Source organism: Patagioenas fasciata, chromosome 37 (genome assembly GCF_037038585.1).
Source record: "Patagioenas fasciata isolate bPatFas1 chromosome 37, bPatFas1.hap1, whole genome shotgun sequence".
Lineage (NCBI taxonomy): Eukaryota > Metazoa > Chordata > Aves > Columbiformes > Columbidae > Patagioenas > Patagioenas fasciata.
The window spans coordinates 514,584-534,702 of record NC_092556.1 but is presented as its reverse complement, the minus strand read 5'-3'; the positions used below and the strand labels follow the sequence as shown (position 1 = coordinate 534,702).

The following is a 20,119-nucleotide window of genomic DNA, read 5'->3' as shown; positions in this document are numbered from 1 at the left end:
CGAGCCCCGCCCACTCGCTCCCCGGTGAAACAGCCAGCTCGCCCCGCCCACTCGCTTCCCATTGGTTCACGGAGCGGTTCGCCCCGCCCGCTCGCTTCCTATTGGCTCAGCCGCGCTCCCCGTTGACCCCGGTGCTTCCCCCGCCCCCCCGCTCGCTTCCCATTGGCTCATAGGCGCCGCTCGCCCCGCCCCCTCCACCCCCATTGGTTCTCCCGCCTCCTCCCGCCCCATGGACGGGGGCGGCGGTGGGGGGCGGGGGGAGGGACGGACCCAGGAGTTCGGGGGGGACCCATTTGGGCTCTTTTAGGCAGCTCTGGTGAATTTCCCGCCAATTTCCCCCATTGTTTCCCCTCCCCCCGTCGCATTTTGGGGCAGAACGGCCCGAATTTGGCCCCAAATCGCCACCATTTCTCTCGTAAAGCGGCGGGGGGGGGGGGGGGGGAGTGGACGCCACTTCCGGCTTCTTCTCGGAAGCGGCGGTCACGTGTGGAGGGGGGGTGGTCACGTGAGCGCGAGGTCACGTGAGCCGCGGCTGGGCCGGGGCGGCCGGTGAGGGCGGGAAAGGGGGAAAATTGGGGTGAAAACCGCGGGTTTGGGGCAAAAATGGGGGAGAGGAGGGGGGGAGAGGGGTGGGGGGAGGGGCGGGGGAAGGGGGGGGGAATTTGGGTCTCTAGAGTCTCTATGGTCTCTATGGGTCTCTATGGGTCACTCTATGGGTCTCTATGGGTCTCTATCGGTCTCTATGGGTCACTCTATGGGTCTCTATGGGTCTCTATCGGTCTCTATGGGTCACTCTATGGGTCTCTATGGGTCCCTATGGGTCTCTGTGGGTCTCTATGGTCCCTATGGGTCTCTATGGTCTCTATGGGTCCCTATGGGTCCCTATGGGTAACTCTGTGGGTCCCTATGGGTCCCTATGTGTCCCTGTGGGTCACCCCATGGTCCCTATGGGTCACTCTATGGGTCCCTATGGGTCCCTATGGGTAACTCTGTGGGTCTTTATGGGTCCCTATGGGTCACCCCATGGTCCCTATGGGTCACTCTATGGGTCCCTATGGGTCACTCCATGGTCTCTATGGGTCCCTATGGGTCACCCCATGGTCCCTATGGGTCACTCTATGGGTCCCTATGTATCCCTATGGGTCACCCCATGGTCCCTATGGGTCCCTATGGGTCCCTATGGGTCACCCCATGGTCCCTATGGGTCACTCTATGGGTCCCTGTGGGTCACCCCATGGTCCCTATGGGTCACTCTATGGGTCCCTGTGGGTCACCCCATGGTCCCTATGGGTCACTCCATGGTCTCTATGGGTCCCTATGGGTCCCTATGGGTCACCCCATGGTCCCTATGGGTCACTCTGTGGGTCCCTATGGGTCCCTATGGGTCACCCCGTGGTCCCTGTGGGTCTCCCCCCAGGCTGCCCCATGGCGTCGGGGCCGCTCCTTCACCGCGCGGACGACACGGGGGGGGAGGGGCTGCCCCACAGCGCCCCCCCCAGCCCCACGGCGCCCCATAGCGGCCCCACAGCGCCCCATAGCGGCCCCACGGCGCCCCGGCGCACGCTGGCCGTGCTGTGCTACGTCAACCTGCTCAACTACATGGACCGGTTCACACTGGCTGGTGGGGAGATGTGGGGCAGGATGTGGGGAGATGTGGGGGTCGGGGTGTGGGGCGGGGTGTGGGGAGATGTGGGGAGTAAATGGGGTGGGATATGGGGAGAGAATGGGGGAGATGTGGGGTGGGATGTGGGGCAGATATGGGGCAGATGGGGGGCGGGGTGTGGGGAGATGTGGGGGGAGATGTGGGGCAGGGGGGGCAAAACGGGGTCACTTATGGGTCTCTATGGGTCAGTTACGGGGGTCTCTATAGGTCACTTATGGGTCACTAAGGGCCAGTTATGGGTCACTTATGGGTCACTTATGGGTCGCTTATGGGGTCACTTTGGGTCACTTATGGGTCACTATGGGTCACTTATGGGGTTGCTATGGGGTCACTTATGGGTCTCTATGGGTCACTTATGGGGTTGCTATGGGTCAGTTATGGGGTTGCTATGGGTCACTTTGGGTCACTTATGGGTCACTTATGGGTCGCTATGTGTCACTTATGGGGTTGCTATGGGTCACTTTGGGTCACTTATGGGTCACTTATGGGTCAGTTATGGGTCACTTTGGGTTACTTATGGGTCACTATGGGTCTCTTATGGGTCACTATGGGTCAGTTAGGGGGTTGCTGTGGGTCACTTATGGGTCAGGGGGTCACTATGGGAGATTCATGGGTCACTTGTGGGTCAATTTTTGGTCGGTTATGGGTCTCTATGGGTCGCTGTGGGTCACTTATGGGTCACTTATGGGTCACTTATGGGTCACTTATGGGTCACTTATGGGTCTGTGCCCCCCAGGTGTTCTCCCGGATATTGAGGATTATTTCGGCATCGATGACGGGAAATCCGGGCTCCTGCAGACAGGTCTGCCCCATAGCGCCCCACACGTGTGGGGCTGACCCACACATCACCCCCCCATAGAGCTCCTGCAGACAGCTCTGCCCCATAGCGCCCCACACGTGTGGGGCTGACCCACACATCACCCCCCCATAGAGCTCCTGCAGACAGGTCTGCCCCATAGCGCCCCACACGTGTGGGGCTGACCCACACATCACCCCCATAGAGCTCCTGCAGACAGCTCTGCCCCATAGCGCCCCACACGTGTGGGGCTGACCCACACATCACCCCCATAGAGCTCCTGCAGACAGCTCTGCCCCATAGTGCCCCACACGTGTGGGTCTGACCCGTAGCTGCTCAGTGTTGGTTCCTGCCCCACACGTGTGGGTCTGACCCATAGATGCTGGGTGGGTTCCTGCCCCACACGTGTGGGTCTGACCCATAGATGCTGGGTGGGTTCCTGCCCCACACGTGTGGGTCTGACCCCCGCACTCTCAGTGTTGGTTCCTGCCCCACACGTGTGGGTCTGACCCATGGATGCTGGGTTGGTTCCTGCCCCACACGTGTGGGTCTGACCCATGGATTCTCAGTGTTGGTTCCTGCCCCACATGTGTGGGTCTGACCCATAGATGCTGGGTTTGGGTTGCTGCCCCACACGTGTGGGTCTGACCCATGGATTCTCAGTGTTGGTTCCTGCCCCACATGTGTGGGTCTGACCCATGGCTGCTGGGTGGGTTCCTGCCCCACACGTGTGGGTCTGACCCATGGCTGCTGGGTCGGTTCCTGCCCCACACGTGTGGGTCTGACCCATAGCTGCTCACTGTCGGTTCCTGCCCCACACGTGTGGGTCTGACCCATAGATGCTGGGTGGGTTCCTGCCCCACACGTGTGGGTCTGACCCATAGATGCTGGGTGGGTTCCTGCCCCACACGTGTGGGTCTGACCCATGGCTGCTGGGTGGGTTCCTGCCCCACACGTGTGGGTCTGACCCATAGCTGCTCACTGTCGGTTCCTGCCCCACACGTGTGGGTCTGACCCATGGCTGCTGGGTTTGGGTTCCTGCCCCACACGTGTGGGTCTGACCCATAGCTACTCACTGTCGGTTCCTGCCCCACACGTGTGGGTCTGACCCATGGCTGCTGGGTGGGTTCCTGCCCCACACGTGTGGGTCTGACCCATAGCTGCTCACTGTCGGTTCCTGCCCCACACGTGTGGGTCTGACCCATGGCTGCTGGGTGGGTTCCTGCCCCACACGTGTGGGTCTGACCCATAGATGCTGGGTTTGGGTTGCTGCCCCACACGTGTGGGTCTGACCCATAGCTGCTCAGTGTCGGTTCCTGCCCCACACGTGTGGGTCTGACCCATGGATTCTCAGTGTTGGTTCCTGCCCCACACGTGTGGGTCTGACCCATGGATTCTCAGTCTTGGTTCCTGCCCCACACGTGTGGGTCTGACCCATGGATGCTGGGTTTGGGTTCCTGCCCCACACGTGTGGGTCTGACCCATGGCTGCTGGGTGGGTTCGTGCCCCACACGTGTGGGTCTGACCCATGGATTCTCAGTGTTGGTTCCTGCCCCACACGTGTGGGTCTGACCCATGGATGCTGGGTTTGGGTTCCTGCCCCACACGTGTGGGTCTGACCCATGGATTCTCAGTGTCGGTTCCTGCCCCACACGTGTGGGTCTGACCCATGGCTGCTGGGTTTGGGTTCCTGCCCCACACGTGTGGGTCTGACCCATGGATGCTGGGTTTGGGTTCCTGCCCCACACGTGTGGGTCTGACCCATGGATGCTGGGTTTGGGTTCCTGCCCCACACGTGTGGGTCTGACCCATAGCTGCTCACTGTCGGTTCCTGCCCCACACGTGTGGGTCTGACCCATGGCTGCTGGGTGGGTTCCTGCCCCACACGTGTGGGTCTGACCCATGGCTGCTGGGTTGGTTCCTGCCCCACACGTGTGGGTCTGACCCATGGCTGCTGGGTTTGGGTTCCTGCCCCACACGTGTGGGTCTGACCCATGGATTCTCAGTGTTGGTTCCTGCCCCACATGTGTGGGTCTGACCCATAGATGCTGGGTGGGTTCCTGCCCCACACGTGTGGGTCTGACCCATGGATGCTGGGTTTGGGTTCCTGCCCCACACGTGTGGGTCTGACCCATGGATTCTCAGTGTCGGTTCCTGCCCCACACGTGTGGGTCTGACCCATGGCTGCTGGGTTTGGGTTCCTGCCCCACACGTGTGGGTCTGACCCATGGATGCTGGGTTTGGGTTCCTGCCCCACACGTGTGGGTCTGACCCATGGATTCTCAGTGTTGGTTCCTGCCCCACACGTGTGGGTCTGACCCATAGATGCTGGGTTTGGGTTCCTGCCCCACACGTGTGGGTCTGACCCATAGCTGCTCACTGTCGGTTCCTGCCCCACACGTGTGGGTCTGACCCATGGCTGCTGGGTGGGTTCCTGCCCCACACGTGTGGGTCTGACCCATGGATGCTGGGTTTGGGTTCCTGCCCCACACGTGTGGGTCTGACCCATGGCTGCTGGGTGGGTTCCTGCCCCACACGTGTGGGTCTGACCCATGGCTGCTGGGTGGGTTCCTGCCCCACACGTGTGGGTCTGACCCATGGCTGCTGGGTGGGTTTGTGCCCCACACGTGTGGGTCTGACCCATGGATTCTCAGTGTCGGTTCCTGCCCCACACGTGTGGGTCTGACCCATGGCTGCTGGGTGGGTTCGTGCCCCACACGTGTGGGTCTGACCCACGGATTCTCAGTGTTCATCCTCAGTTACCTCCTGCTCGCCCCCCTCTTCGGGTTCCTGGGCGATCGCTGGAACCGGAAGCTCCTGCTCTGTGGGGCCAGCGCCCTATGGGGCGGGGCCACCCTGGCCAGCAGCTTCGTGCCCCCCCAGGTGGGTGTGGGGCGGGTGTGGGGCAGATGTGGGGCACGGTGGGGCGGGACATGGGGGGACATGGGGGGCTATGGGGTGGGTGTGGGGCAGATGTGGGGCACAGTGGGGCGGGACATGGGGGGACATGGGGGGCTGTGGGGTGGGTGTGGGGCACAATGGGGCGGGACATGGGGGGCTATGGGGTGGGTGTGGGGCAGATGTGGGGCACAGTGGGGCGGGACATGGGGGGCTGTGGGGTGGGTGTGGGGTGGGTGTGGGGCACAGTGGGGCGGGACATGGGGGGCTGTGGGGTGGGTGTGGGGCGGGTGTGGGGCACAATGGGGCGGAACATGGGGGGCTGTGGGGTGGGTGTGGGGTGGGTGTGGGGCACAGTGGGGCGGGACATGGGGGGACATGGGGTGGGTATGGGGTGGGTGTGGGGCACAATGGGGTAGGACATGGGGGGCTGTGGGGTGGGTGTGACCCCCTGACCCCGTGACCCCGGTGACCCCCTGTGACCCCCTGACACCCTGTGACCCCATGACCCCCTGTGACCCTATGTGACCCCGTGCCCCCCTATGACCCCATGACCCCCTGTGACCCCCTGTGACCCCACACCCCCCTGTGACCCCCTGACCCCCTGTGACCCCCTGACCGTGACCCCTGTGACCCCCTGTGACCCCATGACCCCCTGTGACCCCATGACCCCCTGTGACCTCATGACCCCCTGTGACCCCACGCCCCCCTGTGACCCCATGACCCCATGACCCCTGTGATCCCCTGACCCCCTTTGACCCCCTGACCCCATGACCCCCGTGACCCCATATGACCCCATGCCCCCCTGTGACCCCGTGCCCCCCTGTGACCCCTTGACCCCATGTCCCCTGTGACCCCTGCCCCCCGTGACCCCCTGTGACCCCCTGACCCCCTGTGACCCCATGACCCCCTGTGACCCCCTGACCCCCTGTGACCCCATGACCCCCTGTGACCCCCTGCCCCCATGACCCGTGTGACCCCTGCCCCCCGTGACCCCCTGTGACCCCCTGTGAGCCCCTGACCCCGTGACCCCGGTGACCCCTGCCCCCCATGACCCCCTGTGACCCCCTGTGACCTCATGACCCCCTGTGACCCCACGCCCCCCTGTGACCCCATGACCCCTGTGACCCCCTGTGACCCCACACCCCCTGTGAGCCCCTGTGACCCCCTGACCCCCTGTGACCCCATGACCCCCTGTGACCCCCTGTGACCCCATGACCCCCGTGACCCCATATGACCCCATGCCCCCTGTGACCCCACGCCCCCCTATGACCCCATGACCCCCTGTGACCCCCTGACCCCCTGTGACCCCCTGTGAGCCCCTGTGACCCCATGACCCCCTGTGACCCCCACGCCCCCTATGACCCCATGACCCCTGTGACCCCATGACCCCCTGTGACCCCGTGCCCCCGTGCCCCCGCTGACCCCGCCCTTTGCGCAGGGGTTCTGGCTGCTGCTGCTGGGCCGGGCGCTGGTGGGGGTGGGGGAGGGGGGGTTCAGCACGCTGGCCCCCGCCCTCATCGCTGACGTCAGCGCCGGCCCCGCCCGCACCCCCGCGCTCGCCGCCTTCTACGTGGGGGTCCCGCTGGGGAGGTGACAGCGGGGACATTGGGGGGGGGGATGGGGGACAGTGGGGGGGATGGGGACAGTGGGGGGGTGGGGATGGGGGGGGACATTGGGGGTAATGGGGGGGATGGGGGGATGGGGGGGATGGGGGCGGTGGGGGGATGGGGCGGTGGGGGGGGTGGGGGGATGGGGGGGGTGGGGGGATGGGGACAATGGGGGCAATGGGGGTGGGGGGGGGGATGGGGGTGGTGGGGGGATGGGGGACGTGGGGACATTGGGGGGGATGGGGGGCAATGGGGGGATGGGGGGGAGGGGGGGGGGGATGGGGACATTGGGAGCAATGGGGGGGATAGGGGTGGGGGGCAATGGGGGGCAATGGGGGCAATGGGGGGATGGGAGTGATGGGGGGGGAGGGGGACATTGGGGGGGTTGGGGGGGGATGGGGGCAATGGGGGTGAGGGGGCAATGGGGACGTTGGGGGTAATGGGGGGATGGGGGTGGGGGGGGATGGGGACATTGGGCAGGATGGGGGTGGGGGGGTAATGGGGGGCAATGGGGACAATGGGGGGATGGGGGTGGGGGGTGCAATGGGGGGGATGGGGGGGAGGGGGAGGGGGATGGGGGGGGATGGGGACATTGGGGGCATTGGGGGGATGGGGGTGGGGGGGGCAATGGGGGGGATGGGGGGATGGGAGTGATGGGGGCATGGGGACATTGGGGGCATTGGGGGGGATGGGGGTGGGGGGGGGGATGGGGACAATGGGGGCATTGAGGGGGATGGGGGCAATGGGGGGGATGGGGGGATGGGGGTGGGGGGTGCAATGGGGGGGATGGGGGGGAGGGGGAGGGGGATGGGGGGGATGGGGACATTGGGAACAATGGGGGAGATGGGGGTGGGGAGGGGGATGGGGACATTGGGGGCAATGGGGACATTGGGGGGATGGGGACAATGGGGGGATGAGGACATTGGGGGTGAGGGGGCAATGGGGACATTGGGGGTAATGGGGGGATGGGGGTGGGGGGGGATGGGGGACATGGGGACATTGGGGGGGATGGGGGTGGGGGGGTAATGGGGGGCAATGGGAACATTGGGGGCAATGGGGGGATGGGGGCATTGGGGACATTGGGGGGATGGGGGTGGGGGGGGATGGGGCAATGGGGACAATGGGGACATTGGGGGGGATGGGGGTGGGGGGGTAATGGGGGACAATGGGGGCAATGGGGGGATGGGGGTGGTGGGGGGGATGGGGGCAGTGGGGGGGATGGGGGGCAATGGGGGCAATGGGGGGATGGGGGTGGGGGAGGGATGGGGGCAGTGGGGGGGATGGGGGGCAATGGGGGCAATGGGGGGGATGGGGGTGGGGGGGGGATGGGGGCAGTGGGGGGGATGGGGGGATGGGGGTGGGGGGGTAATGGGGGACAATGGGGGCAATGGGGGCAATGGGGGGATGGGGGTGGTGGGGGGGATGGGGACAATGGGGGGATGGGGGTGATGGGGGGGATGGGGACAATGGGGGCATTGGGGGTGGGGGGGGGGATGGGGGTGGGGGGGGCAATGGGGGCAGTGGGGGGGATGGGGGGATGGGGGGGGGATGGGGGACGTGGGGACATTGGGGGGGATGGGGGGCAATGGGGGGATGGGGCGGTGAGAGGGATGGGGGGGATGGGGGTGGGGGGGGATGGGGGCAGTGGGGGCAATGGGGGGATGGGGTGATGGGGACAATGGGGGTGATGGGGGAGGGGGGACATTGGGGGCATTGGGGACATTGGGGGTGGTGGGGGTGACGGGAACAATGGGGACATTGGGGGAATATGGGGGTCAATGGGGGCGGTGGGGGGTATTGGGCACAATGGGGGCATTGGGGGCAATGGGGACAATGGGGGCAGTGGGGACAATGGGGGTGATGGGGGTGATGGGGACATTGGGGACATTGGGGACAATGGCGGTGATGGGACATTGGGGGCAATGGGGACATTGGGGATGTGGGGGGACATGGGGACATTGAGGGACAGAGGGACATTGGGGGTTGTGGGGGGATGTGGGGACATGGGGGAACATTGGGGGTTGTGGGGACATGGGGGGGTGATGGGGACATCAGTGGGGACATTGGGGACAATGGGGGCTATGGGGACGTTGGGGGCCATGGGGGTGATGGGGACATGGGGACACGGGGGTGGGGATTGTGGGGTCCCCGTGTCCCCACTGATGTCCCCATGGTGTCCCCAATGTCCCCATTGTCCCCATGTCCCCAATGTCCCCAATGTCCCCAATGTCCCCATGTCCCCGCTGATGTCCCCATTGCCCCCAATGTCCCCATGTCCCCATTGCCCCCAATGTCCCCATGTCCCCAATGTCCCCATGTCCCCGCTGATGTCCCCATGTCCCCGCTGATGTCCCCATGTCCCCGCTGATGTCCCCATGCTGTCCCCATGTCCCCAGCGGGCTCGGTTACATCATCGGGGCCAAGGTGAAGGACGTGGCCTCCGACTGGCGCTGGGCCCTCAGGGTGAGCCCGGGACCCACGGCCCCAGTGGCCCCAATGTCCCCAGTGTCCCCATCAGTGTCCCCAAACCCCCCCAGTGTCCCCAGTGTCCCCATCAGTGACCCCAACAGGGTCCCCAACAGGGTCCCCAAACCCCCCCAGTGTCCCCAACAGGGTCCCCAGTGTCCCCATCAGTGTCCCCAACAGTGACCCCAAACCCCCCAGTGTCCCCAACAGGGTCCCCAAACCCCCCCAATGTCCCCAAAAGGGTCCCCAGTGTCCCCAACAGGGTCCCCAAACCCCCCCAATGTCCCCAAAAGGGTCCCCAGTGTCCCCAGCAGGGTCCCCAAACCCCCCCAGTGTCCTCAACAGGGTCCCCATGTGACCCCAGGTGACCCCGCCAAGTCCCCACGTGCCCCCCCCACGTGCCCCCCCCGTCCCCATGTGCCCCCACGTGCCCCCCCATGTCCCCAGGTGACCCCAGGTGACCCCCCCATGTGCCCCCCCCCCCCATCCCCAGGTGCCCCCAGGTGACCCCCCCATGTCCCCAGGTGACCCCCCCCATGTGACCCCACGTGCCCCCCCCCATGTCCCCAGATGACCCCAGGTGACCCCCCCACGTGCCCCCCCCGTCCCCACGTGCCCCCCCGTGTCCCCAGGTGACCCCAGGTGGCCCCAGGTGACCCCCCCATGTGACCCCACGTGCCCCCCCCCATGTCCCCAGGTGACCCCAGGTGACCCCCCCACGTGCCCCCCCCATCCCCATGTGACCCCCCCCGTGTCCCCAGGTGACCCCAGGTGACCCCCCCCCCACGTGCCCCCCCCGTCCCCATGTGACCCCCCCATGTGACCCCACGTGCCCCCCCCATGTCCCCAGATGACCCAGGTGACCCCCCCACGTGCCCCCCCCGTCCCCATGTGACCCCCCCAGGTGACCCCCCCGTGTCCCCAGGTGACCCCCCCCCACGTGCCCCCCCCGTCCCCATGTGACCCCCCCATGTGACCCCAGGTGACCCCCCCGTGTCCCCAGGTGACCCCCCCCCACGTGCCCCCCCCCCACGTGCCCCCCCCGTCCCCATGTGACCCCCCCATGTGACCCCATGTGACCCCCCCGTGTCCCCAGGTGACCCCGGTGCTGGGGTTGGTGGCCCTGGCGCTGTTGGTGACGCTGGTGAGCGACCCCCCCCGGGGGGGCCTGGAGCTGCCCCCCGCCACGCCCCTCCCCCACCCGCACTGGGCCAGCGACCTGCGCCGCCTGGCCACCAAGTGAGGACAGGGGGGACACTGGGGACATTGGGGGACATTGGGGACAATGGGGACAATGGGGGCAATGGGGGGTGTGGGGACATTGGGGACATCGGGGACAATGGGGACATTGGGGACAGTGGGGACAGTGGGGACAATGGGGACATTGGGGGGTGTGGGGACATTGGGGACAATGGGGGACATTGGGGACATTGGGGACATTGGGGACAATGGGGACATTGGGGACAGTGGGGACAGTGGGGACAATGGGGACATTGGGAGGTGTGGGGACATTGGGGACAATGGGGGCAATGGGGCAATGGGGGCAATGGGGGGCATGGGGGGATGTGGGGACAATGGGGGGCATGGGGGGATTGGGGACAATGGGGGACATGGGGGACATTGAGGGGATTGAGGGACATTGGGGGATGTGGGGGGATTGGGGGGTGTGGGGACATTGGGGACAATGGGGACATTGGGGACAATGGGGGGTGTGGGGACATTGGGGGGTGTGGGGACATTGGGGACATTGGGGACAATGGGGACATTGGGGACATTGGGGGCAATGGGGGCAATGGGGACATTGGGGACATTGGGGACATTGGGGACAATGGGGGCAATGGGGACAATGGGGACAATGGGGACATTGGGGGGTGTGGGGACATTGGGGACAATGGGGACATTGGGGGACATTGGGGGGTGTGGGGACATTGGGGGGCATGGGGGGATGTGGGGACAATGGGGGATATGGGGACAATGGGGGATGTGGGGGGATTGGGGACAATGGGGGATATGGGGACAATGGGGGACATTGGGGACATTGGGGGATAGGGGGACATGAGGCGATATGGGGACAATGGGGGACAGGGGGGGATGTGGGGACATTGGGGGCTATGGGGATAATGGGGACATGGGGACAATGGGGGACATGGGGACATTGGGGGATATGGGGGGATTGGGGGACATGGGGGGACATTGGGGACATTGGGGATATGGGGGGATATGGGGACATTGGGGGCTATGGGGACATGGGGGGATGTGGGGACATTGGGGACAATGGGGGACATGGGGGGATGTGGGGACATTGGGGACAATGGGGGACATGGGGGGATGTGGGGACATTGGGGACAATGGGGGACATGGGGGGATGTGGGGACATTGGGGGGATGTGGGGGGATTGGGGATATTGGGGGATACGGGGACAATGGGGGACTATGGGGGGACATGGGGACATTGGGGGATATGGGGACAATGGGGATGTGAGGACATTGGGGGCTATGGGGATATGGGGGGATTGGGGGCTATGGGGGGATTGGGGGATATGGGGACAATGGGGGACATGGGGGACATGGGGACATGGGGGGACATGGGGACAGGTCCCCCTGGGTAGACCTGGTGTCCCCATGGGGTAGACCTGGCACCCCCAGGGTTTCATTGGTGTCCCCAGGGGTGTCCCCGTGTCCCCAGGGGTGTCCCCGAGTCCCATGGGGTGTCCCTGTGTCCCATGGGGTGCCATGCGGTGTCCCCAGGGGTGTCCCCATGTCCCATGGGGTGCAATGGGGTGTCACCAGGGGTGTCCCCGTGTCCCATGGGTGCCATGGGGTGTCCCTGGGGGTGTCCCTGTGTCCCTATGGGGTGTCCCCATGTCCCCAGGGTTGTCCCTGGGGGTGTCCTCGTGTCCCATGGGGTGCAATGGGGCATCCCCGGGGGTGTCCCTGTGTCCCTATGGGGTGTCCCCGAGTCCCATGGGGTGTCCCTGGGGGTGTCCCCATGTCCCCAGGGGTGTCCCCATGTCCCATGGGGTGCCATGGGGTGTGACAGGGGTGTCCCCAGGGGTGTCCCCGTGTCCCATGCGGTGTCCCCAGGGTTTCATTGGTGTCCCCAGGGGGTGTCCCCATGTCCCCAGGGGTGTCCCCATGTCCCATGGGGTGTGACAGGGGTGTCCCCAGGGTGTCCCCAGGGTGTGACGGGGGTGTCCCCAGGGTGTCCCCAGGGTGTGACGGGGGTGTCCCCAGGGTGTCCCCAGGGTGTCCCCAGGGTGTGACAGGGGTGTCCCCAGGGTGTCCCCAGGGTGTCCCCAGGGTGTGACAGGGGTGTCCCCAGGGTGTCCCCAGGGTGTCCCCAGGGGTGTGACAGGGGTGTCCCCATGTCCCCAGGGTGTCCCCAGGGTGTCCCTAGGGTGTGACGGGGCTGTCCCCATGTCCCCAGCCGCACGCTGGTGCTGTCCTCGCTGGGCTTCACCGCCGTGTCCTTTGTCACCGGGGGTGTCCCCAGGGTGTGACGGGGGTGTCCCCAGGGTGTGACGGGGGTGTCCCCAGGGTGTCCCCAGGGTGTCCCCAGGGTGTCCCCAGGGTGTGACGGGGGTGTCCCCGTGTCCCAGCCGCACGCTGGTGCTGTCCTCGCTGGGCTTCACCGCCGTGTCCTTTGTCACCGGGGCCCTCGCCCTCTGGGCCCCCGCGTTCCTGCGCCGCTGCCGCGTGGCCACCGGGGCCCTGCCCCCCTGCCAGCGGGGGCCGCGCTGCCACGGCGACGAGAGGTGACACGGGGGGGGGGGGACAATGGGGGGGATGGGGACAATGGGGGGGATGGGGACAATGGGGGTGATGGGGGAATGGGGGTGATGGGACAATGGGGGGGATGGGGACAATGGGGGTGATGGGGGAATGGGGGTGATGGGACAATGGGGGGGATGGGGACAATGGGGGTGATGGGGACAATGGGACAATGGGGGTGATGGGGGGGATGGGACAATGGGGGTGATGGGGGTGATGGGGACAATGGGGGTGATGGGACAATGGGGGTGATGGGACAATGGGACAATGGGGGAATGGGGGTGATGGGGGTGATGGGGACAATGGGACAATGGGGGTGATGGGGACAATGGGGGGGATGGGGGGGATGGGGACAATGGGGGTGATGGGGGTGATGGGGGGATGGGGACAATGGGGGTGATGGGACAATGGGGGTGATGGGACAATGGGGGTGATGGGGGAATGGGGGGGATGGGGGTGATGGGACAATGGGGGGGATGGGGACAATGGGGGTGATGGGGGGGATGGGACAATGGGGGGGATGGGGGTGATGGGGGGGATGGGACAATGGGGGCGATGGGGGTGATGGGACAATGGGGGTGATGGGGGAATGGGGGTGATGGGGGTGATGGGGACAATGGGACAATGGGGGTGATGGGGACAATGGGGGGGATGGGGGGGATGGGGACAATGGGGGTGATGGGGGTGATGAGACAATGGGGGTGATGGGACAATGGGGGTGATGGGGACAATGGGGGTGATGGGGGGATGGGGGTGACGGGGGCAATGGGACAATGGGAGCAATGGGGACATTGGGGTAATGGGGACAATGGGACAATGGGGGCAATGGGATAATGGGGGCAATGGGGTAATGGGGATGATGGGTTAATGGGACAATCGGGCCAATGGGGCCAATGGAGGCAATGGGGACAATGGGGGTCAAGGGGACAGTGGGGTGATGGGGATAATGGGGGTGATGGGGACAATGGGGGCAATGGGGACATTGAGATAATGGGGTCAATGGGGACAATGGGGGCAGCAGGGACAATGGGGTGATGGGGGTGATGGGGTAATGGGAACAATGGGGTTAATGGGGGCAATGGGGGCAATGGGGACAATGGGGACATTGGGATAATGGGGTGACCCGTGACCCCTATGACCCCATGACCCTATAACCCCCATCCCCATGACCCCATAACCCCCATAACCCCCATAACCCCCATAACCCCACATCCCCCTGACCCCCATGACCCCCTATGACCCCCATGACCCCCTGACCCCCATGACCCCCTGACCCCCATGACCCCCATAACCCCCCTGACCCTTATGACCCCCTATGACCCCCATGACCCCTTATGACCCCCATGACCCACTGACTCCTATGACCCCCATGACCCCCATAACCCCCTATGACCCCATAACCCCACATCCCCATGACCCCCTATGACCCCCATGACCCCCCGACCCCTATGACCCCCATGACCCCCCTGACTCCCATGACCTCCATAACCCCCATGACCCCTATAACCCCCTATAAGCCCCATAACCCCGTGACCCCATAACCCCCCATAACCCCCTGGACCCCCATGACCCCCCCTGACCTTTGCCCTTTGCCCCCAGCCTGCTGTTCGGGCTGCTGACGTGCGTGTCGGGGGTGCTGGGGGTGGGGTTGGGGGCGGGGCTGTCGCGCAAGCTCCGCCCCCTGACCCCGCGGGGGGACCCCCTGCTGTGCGGGGGAGGGGTGCTGGGGGCCGCCCCCTGCCTGCTGCTGGCGCTGCTGTGCGCCCGGCCCTGCCCCCCCGCCGCATACGTGAGTGGGGGGGACGTGGGGGGCGCGGGGTCATGGGGGTCATGGGGGTCATGGGGGTCATGGGGGTATGGGGGGTGTTGGGGGTATGGGGGTCATAGGGGTCATGGGGGTCATGGGGGTATGGGGGGTGTTGGGGGTATGGGGGTCATAGGGGGTTATGGGGTCATGGGGGTATGGGGGGTATTGGGGTGTTGGGGGTATGGGGGTCATAGGGGTTATGGGGGTCATGGGGGTATGGGGGTATGGGGGTCATAGGGGGTTATGGGGTCATGGGGGTATGGGGGGTATTGGGGTGTTGGGGGTATGGGGGTCATAGGGGGTTATGGGGGTCATGGGGGTATGGGGGGTGTTGGGGGTATGGGGGTCATAGGGGGTTATGGGGGGCATGGGGGTATGGGGGTATTGGGGGTATGGGGGTCATAGGGGGTTATGGGGGGCATGGGGGTATGGGGGGTGTTGGGGGTATGGGGGTCATGGGGGTATGGGGGGTGTTGGGGGTATGGGGGTCATGGGGGTATGGGGGGTGTTGGGGGTATGGGGGTATGGGGGTCATAGGGGGTTATGGGGGTCATGGGGGTATGGGGGGTTATGGGGTCTATGGGGTCATGGGGGTATTGGGGTTATGGGGGTGGGGGGGTATGGGGGGTTATGGGGTTTGAAGTGTTTATGGGGTTATGGGGACACAGTGACCCCAGTGACCCCGTGACCCCAGTGACCCCGTGACCCCTGAGCCCGTGACCCTGTCCCCAGGTTTTCATCTTCGTGGGGGAGACGCTGCTGTCCCTGAACTGGGCCATCGTGGCCGACATCCTGCTGGTGGGGACAGGGGGACAGGGGACAATGGGGACATGGGGGCAGTGGGGGCGATGGGGGTGATGGGGACGATGGGGGTGATGGGGGCAATGGGGGTGATGGGGGCAATGGGGACATGGGGGCGGTGGGGACATGGGGGGCAATGGGGAATTGGGGGCAATGGGAGTGATGGGGGTGATGGGGACATGGGGGGCAATGGGGACAATGGGGGTGATGGGGACATGGGGGGCAATGGGGACAATGGGGACATGGGGGCGATGGGGACATTGGGGGTGATGGGGACAATGGGGACAATGGGGACAATGGAGGTGATGGGGACATGGGGGGCAATGGGGGCGATGGGGACAATGGGGGGTGATGGGGGCGATGGGGGTAATGGGGACAATGGGGACAATGGGGACATGGGGGGCAATGGAGATATTGGGGGTAATGGGGCAATGGGGGCAGTGGGGACATGGTGGGCAATGGGGACAATGGGGGGCATTGGGGGTGATGGGGACATTGGGGGTGATGGGGACAATGGGGACATTGGGGACAATGGGGACATTGGGGGCATTGGGGGGCAATGGGGGCAATGGGGGGCATTGGGGGTGATGGGGACATTGGGGGTGATGGGGGCAATGGGGACAATGGGGGCAATGGGGGCGATGGGGGCAATGGGGGCATTGGGGACAATGGAGGTGATGGAGGTAACGGGGACAATGGGGACAATGGGGGTAGTGGGGGTAATGGGGATAATGGGGACAATGGGGGTGATGGGGACATGGGGGGCAATGGGGACAGGGGGGGCAATGGGGGTAATGGGGGCAATGGGGACAATGGGGGCAATGGGGACACTTGTGGGCCCCTGGGTGCCATTGGGGGCCCTGGGGACCCCCCTGACCCATTGTCCCCATTGTCCCCATTGTCCCCAGAGCGTGGTCCCCCCTGGGTGCCATTGGGGGGCCCTGGGGACCCCCCTGACCCATTGTCCCCATTGTCCCCATTGTCCCCAGAGCGTGGTCCCCCCTGGGTGCCATTGGGGGGCCCTGGGGACCCCCCTGACCCATTGTCCCCATTGTCCCCATTGTCCCCAGACCGTGGTCCCCCCTGGGTGCCATTGGGGGGCCCTGGGGACCCCCCTGACCCATTGTCCCCATTGTCCCCATTGTCCCCAGAGCGTGGTCCCCCCTGGGTGCCATTGGGGGGCCCTGGGGACCCCCCTGATCCATTGTCCCCATTGTCCCCATTGTCCCCAGACCGTGGTCCCCCCTGGGTGCCATTGGGGGGCCCTGGGGACCCCCCTGACCCATTGTCCCCATTGTCCCCATTGTCCCCAGACCGTGGTCCCCGCTGGGTGCCATTGGGGGGCCCTGGGGACCCCCCTGACCCATTGTCCCCATTGTCCCCATTGTCCCCAGACCGTGGTCCCCCCCTGGCGCCGCTCGACGGCCTCGGCCCTGCAGGTGGGGGCGTCGCATCTGCTGGGGGACGCGGGGAGCCCCTACCTGCTGGGAATGGTGCGGACTGGGATGGACTGGTTTGAACTGGGAGGGACTGGTTTGAATTGGGAGGGACTGGGGGACGCGGGGAGCCCCTACCTGCTGGGAATGGTGCGGACTGGGATGGACTGGGAGGGACTGGTTTGAACTGGGGGGACTGGGAGGGACTGGGGGACGTGGGGAGCCCCTACCTGCTGGGAATGGTATGGACTGGTTTGAACTGGGAGGGACTGGGAGGCACTGGGAGGGACTGGGGGACACTGGGAGGGACCGGGAACCAAACTGGGGGGCACCGGGATGAACTGGGGAGCACTGGGAGGGACTGGGGGGCACTGGGATGAACTGGGGGGCACTGGGATGAACTGGGGAGCACCGGGATGAACTGGGGAGCACTGGGAGGGACTGGGGGGCACTGGGATGAGCTGGGGGGCACTGGGATGAACTGGGGAGCACCGGGATGAACTGGGGAGCACTGGGAGGGACTGGGGGGCACTGGGATGAGCTGGGGGGCACTGGGATGAACTGGGGAGCACCGGGATGAACTGGGGAGCACTGGGAGGGACTGGGGGGCACTGGGATGAGCTGGGGGGCACCGGGATGAACTGGGGGGCACCGGGAGGGCCCCAGCGGGCGGCGCTAGGACCCGGGTGGGAGGGGGGGCTCCCCGGGGCGCTCTGATTGGCCGGCGCCGCCGTGACCCCGCCCCTTCCCCCAGCTGAGTGACGCGCTGCGTGGCCCCGCCCCCTCGTGGCTGCGCTCTGCGCAGGCGCTGGGCCGCGCGCTGCTGCTCTGCCCCTTCGTGGCCGCCCTGGGGGGCGGGGCCTTCCTGGGATCCGCCCTCACGCTCCCGCGGGACCGCGCGCGAGCGCTGCGGGAGGCGCGAGGTGAGGGGCACGTGACCACCCCCCCCCCATTGACCCCATTGACCCCATTGACCCCATTGACCCCAATGACCCATTGACCCCCATTGATCCCCATTGATCCCCATTGACCCCATTGACCCATTGATCCCATTGTCCCCATTGCCCCCATTGCCCCCATTGACCCCATTGCCCCCATTGCCCCCCATTGATCCCCATTGACCCCCATTGACCCATTGACCCCCATTGATCCCCATTGATCCCCATTGACCCCATCGATCCATTGATCCCATTGACCCCATTGCCTCATTGCCCCCATTGCCCCATTGACCCCCATTGCCCCATTACCCCCATTACCCCCATTGTCCCCATTGTCCCCATTGCCCCATTGCCCCATTGCCCCCATTGTCCCCATTGTCCCCATTACCCCCATTGTCCCCATTGCCCCCATCACCCCCATTGCCCCCATTGTCCCCATTGCCCCCATTGCCCCCATTGCCCCATTGCCCCCATTGCCCCATTGTCCCCATTGCCCCCATTGCCCCATTGCCCCATTGCCCCCATTGCCCCATTGTCCCCATTGCCCCCATTGCCCCATTGCCCCCACTGCCCCCCATTGCCCCCATTGCCCCCACTGCCCCATTACCCCCATTACCCCCATTGTCCCCATTGTCCCCATTACCCCCATTGTCCCCATTGTCCGCATTACCCCCATTGTCCCCATTGCCCCCATTGCCCCCATTGCCCCCCATTGATCCCCATTGCCCCCCATTGATACCCATTGCCCCCATTGCCCCCATTGCCCCATTACCCCCATTGCCCCCATTGTCCCCATTGCCCCATTGACCCCATTGCCCCATTGCCCCATTGCCCCCATTGCCCCCATTGCCCCATTGACCCCATTGCCCCCATTGTCCCCATGGCCCCATTGACCCCATTGCCCCCATTGCCCCCATTGTCCCCATCACCCCCATTGCCCCATTGCCCCCATTGCCCCCATTGCCCCATTGCCCCCATTGCCCCATTACCCCCATTGCCCCCATTGCCCCCATTGCCCCATTGCCCCCATTGCCCCCATTGCCCCATTGCCCCCATTGCCCCCATTGCCCCCATTGCCCCCACTGCCCCCATTGTCCCCATTGCCCCATTGCCCCCATTGCCCCCATTGCCCCCATTGCCCCCATTGCCCCATTGCCCCATTGCCCCCATTACCCCCATTGCCCCCATTGCCCCATTGCCCCATTGACCCCATTGCCCCATTGCCCCATTGCCCCCATTGCCCCATTGCCCCCATTGCCCCCATTGCCCCCATTGCCCCATTGCCCCCATTGCCCCCATTGCCCCATTGCCCCCCATTGCCCCATTGCCCCCATTGCCCCCATTGCCCCCATTACCCCCATTGCCCCATTACCCCCATTGACCCCATTGCCCCCATTGCCCCCATTGACCCCCATTGCCCCATTGCCCCCATTGCCCCCATTGCCCCCATTACCCCCATTGCCCCCATTGCCCCATTGACCCCCATTGCCCCATTGCCCCCATTGCCCCCATTGCCCCATTACCCCCATTGCCCCCATTGCCCCCATTCCCCCCATTGCCCCATTACCCCCATTGCCCCATTACCCCCATTGCCCCCATTACCCCCATTGCCCCATCACCCCCATTGTCCCCATTGCCCCCATTGCCCCCATTAACCAACCACCCCTGGTTGCCCCCAGGCCTCCCCCCCGACGACGCCGACCCCGACGCCCTGGTCGTGCCCCACGGCGGCCGCCCCGCCAAGGTGCCCGTGGCCCACGTGCTGGGCTGACCCACAAGTGCCCCCCCCCCCCACAATAAAGCCCCCTCTGCCCCCCAATCCCGGCTCCGGCTGCTTTGTCTCCTCCCCCCCCCCTCCCCGCCCCACACATTTCCCGCCCCACACATTTCCTGCCCCACACGTTTCCTGCCCCACACATTTCCTGCCCCACACG

General features: G+C 65.6%; 1 protein-coding gene across 2 annotated transcripts; it reads left to right on the top strand.

The window, feature by feature from the left end:
• Nucleotides 1-494: 494 nt before the first annotated feature.
• Nucleotides 495-20,004, top strand: SPNS1 (SPNS lysolipid transporter 1, lysophospholipid). Of its 2 annotated transcripts, XM_071801311.1 has the most exons (13): nt 495-549; nt 1,418-1,621; nt 2,400-2,465; nt 5,206-5,342; nt 6,799-6,950; nt 9,364-9,430; nt 10,530-10,672; nt 13,032-13,187; nt 14,803-14,992; nt 15,743-15,808; nt 17,206-17,304; nt 18,002-18,170; nt 19,865-20,004. In XM_071801311.1, exons 2-13 carry the CDS (start codon nt 1,426-1,428, stop codon nt 19,954-19,956), a joined length of 1,533 nt encoding a protein of 510 aa, XP_071657412.1. In that variant the 5' UTR covers nt 495-549; nt 1,418-1,425; the 3' UTR covers nt 19,957-20,004. The 2 variants fall into 2 exon arrangements, with proteins under 2 accessions (XP_071657412.1, XP_071657413.1); XM_071801312.1 differs by lacking the exon at nt 17,206-17,304.
• The last annotated feature ends 115 nt before the right edge of the window (nt 20,005-20,119 follow it).

Excerpts from the sequence above, each read along its gene's own strand:
- SPNS1 (XM_071801311.1), top strand. The coding sequence starts at position 1,426 with ATGGCGTCGGGGCCGCTCCTTCACCGCGCGGACGACACGGGGGGGGAG. Across the intron at positions 5,343-6,798 it reads GCAGCTTCGTGCCCCCCCAG|GGGTTCTGGCTGCTGCTGCT; the intron begins GTGGGTGTGGGG and ends CCCTTTGCGCAG. Across the intron at positions 18,171-19,864 it reads AGCGCTGCGGGAGGCGCGAG|GCCTCCCCCCCGACGACGCC; the intron begins GTGAGGGGCACG and ends GGTTGCCCCCAG.